Source organism: Aplidium turbinatum, chromosome 8 (genome assembly GCF_918807975.1).
Source record: "Aplidium turbinatum chromosome 8, kaAplTurb1.1, whole genome shotgun sequence".
Taxonomy (NCBI): Eukaryota; Metazoa; Chordata; class Ascidiacea; order Aplousobranchia; family Polyclinidae; genus Aplidium; species Aplidium turbinatum.
The window spans coordinates 23,237,908-23,249,019 of record NC_137479.1 but is presented as its reverse complement, the minus strand read 5'-3'; the positions used below and the strand labels follow the sequence as shown (position 1 = coordinate 23,249,019).

The 11,112-nt window shown below is 35.4% G+C and overlaps 1 protein-coding gene across 4 annotated transcripts in view; it reads left to right on the top strand.

The window, feature by feature from the left end:
- Positions 1 to 1,260: 1,260 nt before the first annotated feature.
- Positions 1,261 to 11,112, top strand: part of LOC145775719 (partitioning defective 3 homolog) — a 35,919-nt gene continuing 26,067 nt past the window's right edge. For all 4 annotated transcript variants that reach the window (XR_014290172.1, XM_082587076.1, XM_082587075.1 and 1 more), the window contains exons 1-7: positions 1,261 to 1,268; positions 1,961 to 2,091; positions 3,030 to 3,134; positions 3,288 to 3,414; positions 4,515 to 4,604; positions 9,786 to 9,880; positions 10,409 to 10,783. Coding sequence is in view for 3 of the 4 variants with exons in the window: in XM_082587076.1 (XP_082443202.1) it covers positions 1,975 to 2,091; positions 3,030 to 3,134; positions 3,288 to 3,414; positions 4,515 to 4,604; positions 9,786 to 9,880; positions 10,409 to 10,783 (909 nt within the window). In the remaining variant the exon portion in view is untranslated. The remainder of the gene's footprint in view (positions 1,269 to 1,960; positions 2,092 to 3,029; positions 3,135 to 3,287; positions 3,415 to 4,514; positions 4,605 to 9,785; positions 9,881 to 10,408; positions 10,784 to 11,112) is intronic.

Genomic DNA, 11,112 nt, shown 5'->3' with positions numbered 1-11,112 from the left:
GTCATTAGTAAACAATTTTATGCAGTAAATCGACTACTGAACTGTTGTTTTTTAGTGTTTTTTTTTGCTTATTGTAATAGTGAAGTTGGTTTACACTGAGTGTATAAGTATAAACATTTGGTGACTGTGTTTTGTGCTTTTGTATCTTTGGACTCGAGAAATTGTAGATTTGCAATGGTAAAACTTAGCTTGAGTTGATCTTAACAAAAATCGAAACAACCTAAGTCATTTTGTGCTGTTATATTATATAGACGAGATAGTTTTATCATATCATGAGACAAGGGTGAATGAAATCTGGAGATAGATGCTAGGGGTGAACAGAACTAAAAAGTTTAAGAAGCACTGTAAATAGAGGTTACAGGTTAGGGTCTTATTTCAACGTTTAGCGACGTTAAAACGATGTAAAAGCGGCAATAATAATTAAGCTACGGTACCTGATAATTTAAAAAAAAAATCACCGAATATGGCTCTCACCGAATCGGACTCACCGAATAGTAGCAGACCCCAAAAAACAAATATCTAAAAACTATTTTTTTTCCAGAAAGAGCATTCTAGCTTGGCCTTTCTACATGCAGAGGAAGCAACATCATTCCAGGCATAGTAATTTTAGTCCATAAGGAGGCCCAGTGAACAATCAGGTTCAGTTTATTCGTTTAAAGAACTCATCTTGGGAACACATTTAATTCAAAGCAACTGGTGGAAGAAGACTTCAAAACAAGTTAAAAAGTTTCTTGTGAAAGTTGACACCATATCAACATGAAGCCTATTGCTGTCTAAGTGAGGGTTTGGAGTATTGCAGTGAAGCTGGGAAGCATAAAGCCAGCTGGCTCCAGGCCGGATGGGAAGCTGTAAATCTTTTTTATAATAAAATTTGAAGTTTTTTTAAGACCAAAGTCAAGTCCACTTACATTGCACACAAGATTGTCTGCAGTATGAGATTTTTTTGAGCTGGCAGTGAAACATATTTATTAGATTTTAAGAAAAGTGAAGCCAAAACAATTTTGCATCAAAATGTGAAAAAAATACATTATCAGCTCAAATGCTTTATTGCAGCAATGTGCTGTTAAATATCTGTACAAATAATATAACTGATAATTGTGTATTGAAGGTTTTTTGCCTATAAGCTTTATTTAAGTCTATTGTTTGATAAGTATGAGCTGTTGTGTATCCATATAATAGGACCACCGGACAAGAATTTAAAGAACGGATACAAATTTTTGCACAAAAATTAAGCAGCCTTCCAAGTGTACCTGATGTTGGAAACACAGGTTTGTGGCTGTTTTTACAATTTTCTCACAGGTTTATTCAACTGTAAAGACTTTTAGGAGAGTGGTGACTATTTTTGCTTTAATTCGGTCTGCTTGGCTTTTTAACTTGACACTGAGCAGTGAGCACCCTTTATAGTGTTGAGAGTATTTAGACCAGGGTTTCCCAAACTGTGGTCCGCGACGACTGCACAGGTGGTCCGTGGCGATATGACAAGAAATTAAAAAGTCACCCATATACGTTGTACAGTACTTACCCTGTCAAAGATAATCGCTGCAGTTCTTTACAACTTAAATGGTTTCGAAAGCTTTTGCTATTCAGTATCGTAAATCTTACTTATTGCACCTTTGTTGCAGTTAAAAGTTGTTTACAAAAATTAGTGGTCCGTGGCCCAAAATATTTCACAAATAGTGGTCCGGGGCCCAAAAAAGTTTGGGAAACCCTGATTTAGACTATTGTCTAAAATTGTGTGTGTTAAGTTTTTAATGTATATATATCTGGTAATAAATAAAATCACTGTTACCAAATTAATTTTGTGGCCTGTTTCATTCTCAATTGAAATATTCAATAAGAAGAATAACCCATGTAATATTGTTGCTGTAGCTGTTATATAAATTGATTTTTCTGGTTACCGAGTGTTGCTTTTGGAGTTTACTCTTAGGTTTTGTTTTAACATTTTAATGGAAAATTTTAGTGCATATTCAAACTATGAAAGTGACCGTGTGCTTTGGAAATATTCGGGTGAAAGTTCCTTGTAGGGAGGATGCCGATATTCGTGAATTGCAAGAGAAAGCATGCGCAAGGTATAGGAGGGCAATTGGAAAGGTGAGGAAATGACATTAATGTTTTTGTTATAATGCAAATTGTAGGCATATTTAGTGAGTTGCACTCATTCTATTCTTAATTGCATTTTTATAATAGCATTATGAATTTTGTTGATAATAGTCAAATCAATTGTATTTGTAAGAAACTAATGTTGTTTCGTCAGGTGTTTTAACATCACATACCTTTGTTGCTTTCTTGTCTGGCTTAGCTTGCATTTTACTCAATAGGTTTCAGTCCCTATCTTGTGTTAGAGTTACGCTAAAGCGCTTGTTAGCAAGCTGTTGAAGGGCACTTTGTGATGTCAAGTGCCAGCTCCATTAATTTAGTTTGCTTTAGTAGTTTACTTTTTTGAAGCCCACTGAGCTGTTGATCCACGAACACTTGATACTCCAACAACGATAAAATAAAGCATTATCTTACTTAGCATTTCATTTTCAAATTTGTTAGCTTTACGTTGATGAATTTAAATCGGAAGTGTTAGCAGCCAAATGAAAAGTTAAATTTGATATTCTGTTAGTTATTAAATTAATGTCCTAATATTTTTTATGAGCAGTCAAAAATATTGCACCGCAGGCTAGATATTTTGTGAGGTAGAAGCCAAATTATTCTAAAATTTTGCTAGGTGAAATTGTCTCACTTCATATAAAATGGTTATCTTTAACAAGATTTGCTGTATATATTTCTAGATTTTAATTTAACCCTTCTCGTTCTGATTGAAAGTGCTTAGCAGAATTAACTTATAATCCTTTAAGTCAGTGTGCTAATAACATCAGCAGGAGGGATCATCTAAGATAGCACAATACATTCCAATATAATCAGATGTATGATGATGCTATTAATATTATTATAGCAAAATGCGATGTTAGTAGAGCAGTTACATGGATATTGGATATACATTATACAATGCGTTATTATTCCCGCTTCGTATAAAATTGCAGGACACGAGCTACGGTGTCCGCATTTTAAAACTTGAAAGTGCAGTAGACGGTGGGATATTAGATGTGGATGATGTGATCAGTGATGTTGTGGAAGATAAAGAAAAAGTGAGTATTGTCAACTTGCCATGTAGAATATAGAATAAGTTATCATCTGCGACACAAGACCCATCATTGAAATATAATACATGTATTTTTAAAATAACTTTTGAATTTTCGTGTTGAATGGGTCAGGGTCTGAATACCAAGCATACATTTCAGTTAATTGCCCTTTATGAAGAAGACGAACCGGTTCAAAGAGATTGGGATCTTGGGAGTATGACAAGCTCCGAAGGCAAAGGGACTCCACCTCATCTGCCGTTCAAGCCTCGATCAGATCCATCCAACAGTGAGCTTGTTGCCTACTTTTATTAAAGCTCACAAGATCATGCTGAAGTTCTTTCCATTGTCTCCCAATAAATTATTTGTTATAGTTTAGTTTACATGCTGTTAGCAGAAGTTTCCCTTTGTGCATCGTTTTAGCTTCGAATCAAAGTAAAGATGACAACTTTTTCTTGTCAGGAAAGCTCAACGAACGTTGTTTGATAGATACATGCTGAGTATCGGCGTAAGGATGGGGTCATTCGAGTTTACGTTATTCGGACCGCGGCATAAAGTCGTGTTTCCGCTGTGTGTTGAAGAGGAACAGCCGGTTAATGTCAGTCATGCTGCAGGCATCGTTTTAGTTTACTTGTTCTAAAATTTGTTTAATGTGATGTACTGGCAATGTGACGCGGTTCCGCACTGAACGATCGTAAAATCACATTTGTTTGAACACACCACGTTGTCACAACCACTGCCGTGTTCTGTTTTTTATTTTTTAGCAAAATGTCCGAAAAAAAAAATTATATAGTCAATTCGGTCAAAACGTCCGAAAAAAACAACGTTTCTCAGCGAAACTTGATGTTTTAGCTAGTCAGGAAGTGCAAATTTTGTTTTTTGTTAGCTACTAGGAAATATTTTCATCAGAAAAAATGACCGAATTTTTTTGAAGTCATTTCGGACAAATGACCCAAAAGTTTCAGCGAAAAAAAACCCCAGGTCGTGTTTCTTTTTACACTGTTCATGTTCGCATGATCTTTGTGCTTATTTCAATGGATAGGTATTCGTCGTTTGCTTGAAGCTAAAAGTTTTGTGATCAGCGGAATAATAGAACTCGAGGCCATTTTCTTGTTTAATTGAATCATTTAGTGCAAGGAGTTCAGTTATCTTGTTGGAAGTGGAATTGGTGGGGTATGAGGACAGCCAATGATGACGTGTTCAGTTCCTTTAAAGTGGATAATGCATTCACTCTTTGGATGCACCTCGAATCCCGTTTTCAGTGTGTTTTTTTTATATGAAATACGTTTCTATGTTGTCCACCAACCATTTGTTTTTCAATGTGGTAAAAGTTGGAAGGCTTTTACAAAAACATTTACAACTTACAATGCGACATGTTCTGGTGTTCAGGCGACTACCGACGGAATTATTTCTTGCCAGATAGACGAGATGCAAATAATTCATTGGAAATAGACGTGGACAATGCTGCTTTGAAGTCAAGTAGGTCTAAAGATCCTTTCCAATCGTTTACAAATGCTGTGTTTAGTAGCTAACAGGTTTGAAATAATTATTTTAAAAGTGATATATATTTAAGTCATTGTCTTTTTGCCACTTGCTTTCTGAGTTCAGTTCAGTTTATTTCTTTTTTCTGCTGTCGAATGAACAGAAATATACACAACACGATTAGCAAAAATCTATTCGTACAGCAAGGATAGCAGACCAAAAGGTCACGAAAGTCAGCTGCTACCCGAACTTTTAAGCAAAACACAAAAATAAGGAACATAATACAGTGAAACAACATAAACAAAGCAACATAAAGATTATGTGCAAGGAGATAAGCAGATGATATGTTTCAGGAGTGATTATTGTACAAATTTTTTAAGAAACATTTGTATTTAAAAGTACTGTAAGATGTTTCTTTTAATATTTGATTCAGGACTTAGTAACACTCCATTGAAACATAGCATCTTCTTATCAAAGTTTGATTTTATAGATGGCAAATATAAATCATTATTTTTGTTTTGACTGGTGCTATACTGAATACTGAAATGCTGCTATACTGGTGAATTTCATTTACATTAGCAAAGCAGCCAGCAAAGGCCTGTGGCAGCATTTTGTGCACATATTTGTGCATGAGCTTTGCAGACTTTTCTAATTTAATAATATCTTTAATTCTGGGCACATTAAATTTGTGATAAAGAATAGTTGTGCTTGTTGATCTTGGCAAAGACACGATCAGACCAACTTGTTCTGTCTGCAGTACACCCACGGCGGTGAAAATTGGTTTCTGTTTTGCTGCCTTGGTTAGAATTCTCTGTCGTTGACAGTTTTATTGTCATTTAAATTTGCTACAACTCTAGTTTAGAGCTATGGGCAGAGCTGCTTGAATTCGAATTGCCTGCTTTGTACAGTTACATTCAGTGAAATCATTCTATCTTTCACCACACAGAACCTGAGCCAGAAAGATTCAATGTATTCAGAGCGCTGGTGATTAGTCTAACTTGATCTTCTTTTATTCATTCACTGCCTGAACACATTGTTCAGTTGCCGAGTTCATTATTTGAGTCCATGAAAGCCCCATTGTAATCCCACAGTATTTTGACAGCTATTTAAAGTACAAGCTCGTTCACTTCCGACTTGAACATCTATTAACGTTGAATCAATGTCAAATAATCGTATTTTCTTGTGGTTTGTCAAAGTTGTATTAGGTGGTCAGTTATTATCCTCAAAATAGAATCCAGGTGTTGATTTTGTTTGACAACAGCAAAGACTAGGTGCTTACCCATCGTATATGCAAGGAACTACAATAACTTCCTTTCGTTGAAAATCAATAGGTTTCTTGCTCGGATTGCAAAATCGGTCGTTTTTGCATTGATTCAACGTTCACAGACGTTAAATACCTGTAGAACAGATCATTTTCGCTACCTGGGTGATTGGTTGGGACTTTGTTTGCTTGAATTATGAGTGTAGATAAGATTTCGCTACTTTGATGAAATATGAATTCAATACGCATTACGCATCTGATTCAGCATCACAGATAAAAAAAAAACATATATAAATTTATATACAAATTAATTTCTCAAGAAAACTTAATACAGTACATTGACACATCGAGGTTATTAAGAAATTATTTCTTTTTTGAAAATGTTAATTGATGATTGATGACCAAATTGAACATGGAAATGTTTACCGTATGTAAGGTTGTTTGAAATACTGTAAGTTTAGACAAATATATTGTTAACGCTCGTCGATGCTTGACGATGCCTGTCATGCTGCATATCCGAAAACGTTCGCAAGTTTGCTTTTTTTGTTATGTTTATTGCCATGTCTTTGCTTGGTTTTGTCTGTTTATGGTTCAACAAGGTTGACAAAATCTTCCTCTTTAACAAAATATATTGTTATACACTAACGACTAAACGGTCTCACAAAGGGCTTTCCAATTTAAATTGTAATTTATTATCAAGTTGGTTAAATTGTTATTAAATTGACTTTAGGTTTATAACATTTACAACTCTAACAACTGAGCTTGTTTATTCAACTTTCACAGTTTTAATTTTTTTTTGCCTGTACGTACTCTATTTCTGTTCACGCTTATAAACGACGCTAAGCGTCTTCGAACCACGCCATCATATTCCTCTGCTTTGTACGTTGTTTGTTTCTATGAATTTGTGGTCGATTTGAGAAAGTCATGCTCTGGAACTTGTTTGTGTCGACATCAATTCAATGTTTGGCAATGATGATGTCGTGTTGTTAGAAACTCGCATTCCATGAACAAAGCAGCCTTTTTCAACGCTTCAACGTTGCTAGATGTAAAAAAACAACTTCTGTCATCTCGAAATGGTCACATTGTTGTTACCACAACTACTCTCGCTCTCACCACTCACGTTTTGAACACACTGAAACTCGCAGTTGGATTAAATTTTCATTCTTTACAATGGTTTAACGTTTAGCGACGTTGAAACGATGTAAAAAGGGCAACTTTTAGATAGTTTTCTGATAAATTTAAAATGATAACAGCAGCAGTCTGGACAAGAAGCGTCTCGCGTCTACTACAAAGCAACTAAATTCCGTCCTCTTGACCATTTGACGTTGAGAAGTTCACACACACTTACTATGCCTTTATCACAGATGTTTATTTTTAACCAAAATTAAACCACCTCGAGCACCATTTCTCAGGTTGGGCAATTGTAAGTTTGAAATACCTACACTAAGTTGACCTATATGTTGTAATTGCACCTTGAACATATCTGACAGTAACAATTTAAAGCATTCATCTAAGCTATGAAATTCGTATTCTGTGGATGACAAAAAATTAACGTTAGCGGTCGTTGAGTTATTGTACAAATGATTTTCCTGGTCAAACGACCCAGACAGCAAAGTCTGTCATTTTTGCATTGATTCAACGTTGCCGTTGAGAAAGGACACATTCTTTAAATCGATTCACATTCTGTTGGGCGATTACCACTCATCGGTTGTGTTGTGTAGTTCTCTATTTCAACAGTGGCTGCTGACTTATCTATTGTGTACACGTTTGTGCAGCTTGTCGCTTTAAGGTGGTATGTAAACATCACATTTTTAATAGGAGGACGTTTGTTGCAGCTGGGTGTTCGGGTGGATTACAGCTCATGTTTGCATTGCAACTTCAATTAAACAATACGGTCTAAATGTTAGGTTTGATGTCTGTTATATTTATTCACTGGTGTCCTACACTGTTGAACCTTTGCCACGTAACATAGATATCCACCCAACACTCCAAAAAGTGTACTGAGGAAGTGAGGAGATAACTTCATTTTTTGTTTTGTTTTTATAACAAACTAAAACGCTTTCACAGATAAGTACTTTGCGTATCATAAAGGTGCTGGACAGCTTACCATTTACCACTACCACTACTTTGCCACCTGCTTCCGTTCGGCACGTTTTTGCTCTTTAAAAGTGAAAAGTATTACGATTTAGCATGTCAGAAGGGTTTCATGGTGGTAAAATCAGTTACCAGCAGGGTTGGAAAAAATCATGATTTTTTTAAAAAAAATCAAAAAAATCGGATTTTTTTGATTTAAATCGGATTTTTTTGATTTAAATCAGATTTTTTTGATTTTTTTTATATAAAAAAGCGTCGAGTCTACTTGGGGGAAGAGATCATTTTAGTAAGATAGCAGAATTATTTTTAACCCCTTGATTGATTGAAAGGCTTTGCTTTGCAAGTGTTTAATCATTGTTATTATCATATTGTAGGCTAGCCTGTCTATTGCACATATTTTTAAGTAGGTGTGATATGTTGCTTTATACTAAATCATAATGTGCATATCGTGATTGAGGTACGTCTCAGACTGTCATCTCACTACACTAAGATCTTTCCTTACGTTTGAGCACACATCACTTTGCTTTTTTGCTCAACTGATGCATAGCCTACAACCAGACTTTTTGCAAAGAAAGTTTAACAGTGTAATATATGTTACCGATGTACCATACCAAAACTATAAAAGTTCAGATGACACAAAATTGCAGTTTATTTTGCATTGAGAAGTTTGTACATAAATACAAGCTCGCCAGCTTATGCAGTGCCCAATCAATTTCGAACTTCTGATTGAACTAGACCAAAAGTGGGAAAAACTTGCTCAAAAACTATGTTTAGTGAACAACACTGTTTGTGAACTGCCAAGTAAACTAAGTTGCCTTTGAAAACTTATTTGCTACGTAAGTTATGAAGATGAAAAAGCACTGCTGTGCTTGCAACACCATTATTATTATTATATAAAACATGCATAGCCTATAGCCTTAAGTATTTAAATATAACTTTTGTATTACAGAGAAGCAGTGAAACGTTTATTGATGTATTATATTTATTTTTATTTTAGCAAATAAAAAATCATTTGATTTTTTTGATTTTTATTGTTTGATTTAAATCATGATTTAAAGCAATGATTTAAATGATTTGATTTAAATCAACCAACCCTGGTTACCAGCGTTACTTCATACCAGGTTTTAGTTACTACGGTTCCGGTGAATATTCTCGTGACGTTTGCGTTTTTATAACAAACTTTATTTTGAAGAAATCGTGTTAACTTTCAAAAGTTTTATTCGACATTCTGGAACTAAATTGTTTTTATGTTGCTGCGTTGAACTTGGCGTGGAAGTCATACTATTATAGCGACGTTCACGAGTTAGGTCATGATCTGTTACTTGATTTGTGACTTGCTGTCAAAGCAATCACATGATGAGTTGGCCTGATCGCAAATGTATTCAATAATGGTAACGATGATTACGTGAGATATAGAATTGCCCTTGTTGCCCTACTTTGTGGTCTGCTGAAAATGCTTGTCATTTATGATTTGTTGTTTGACATGCCCATTTTTTTCACCACCAATGCCTAAACTGATTTATTTTTCAATTTCCAACTGAACTGCTTTGAATCGTGACGCTAGTCCGCTTTGCCAGCAGGACCTGCGTAGGTATTAAACACCGCTTCACAGCCTTCCCAATCATGTGTTTAACGTGCATCGGTGCATAATTAAGTGAGTCAATGAAACGTAGCATCAGATCTGTAGTTAAATATGTAACAACTTAATTGGCAAACCACGAACTTCCGTTCTTTTTAGTATTTTTGTGTTCTTTTTATGCTTGACAAGCTATGGCAATAGTCAACAGGTGCCGGCTACTGTTTAGTCATCCTTTGAATTGCAGGCACTCATGTTATGGTACTGCGTGAATCAGATGATGATGTTATCACGCCCACTCCTGCCAAAGCATCTTCTTACGTGAACAATATTTCATCACCTGTGAGTGGGGCATGTAATTAACGGTTAAAAGATAACGCTCAGTGATGCAACGCATTGATTTTGTGCTATGAAATGATGATTCGACGTTAACTATTCGCAAGAGTTCAAATAAATTTTATATGAGAGGCGTTGCGGTTGCATTATATGATGCATTATGCACACATACGTATTTGCATTTCTGCTGCGCTTAAGTTTTTTCATAGAAAAAAAACGAGATGCTTCGTTTACCAAGATTTTCTTGTTAGACTCACTGCAAGTTTGTAGAGTATTCTCGATTAATGAGAGCATGTGAAATACTTGTTAAATTCAAATACAATTAAATTCATGACATTCTTATTATTTTGAAGCATCACAAATCATAGAAGGCACGATGGTTCATAGCATACGCGTGAAATTTTGAATATCCTTTGGCTTTAAATATACAAGCATGCACCTTTCCTGTATCTTTTGACTTCTCATCAACCACAAGGATATGTAAAGTCACCCAAAAGGATTTAAACAATAAATGATAACCAATTTCATTATCAGCACGAAAGCGCCAAGGAAAACAGTGCGGGTGGTGATCCAAGGACGGTCAAAAGTTGTCGGCGTGGGTCAAAGCCAAAGGTTTTGAATGAACAAAACAACTTGAGGGATGCTGACGGGAACAGCGAAAGTGCATCCTACTTCCGTAGAGATGTTGCTGCTCGCCAATCCATGGGGAGTGGATTATCAGAGTCAACCGCGGAAAGCTCGTTTTATACTTCAAACCCTAACGATTACAATGCTGTACCAATGCATGGCGACGCGACTAGGAACATTCTCTCCAAACAAAATTTCACTCAGAGGCAAAAGCTTCCTTGGTTTTATCAAGATTCTCAAGAAATCAACCTAATAAACGATGCAAGCTTACAAGGAATTCAGGTAGGCTACATGAGAGGATTGTTGGCAATTTAATTCAATGAAAATGAAAAATGATTAGCTGCTGTATTATTCTACAGCCTGCGATACATTTTTTCCACAAGGACTTACATGTACCATGGTCGTAGTTGTTATAGGCGCATTTTAGTCAGAATGCTTAAACCCTTTAAATATAAAAAGCATCTGTGCATGAGGTTAACTGTACACTTTAGGGCTTGTTTTGTACATACAAAAAATTGCAAACTTTCCCATCATTTTGCATATAATTTGTAAGAGCTTTATCAATGGTTGCTCTGATGGTTATTTTGATTATTCAACTACTTTATGTAAAA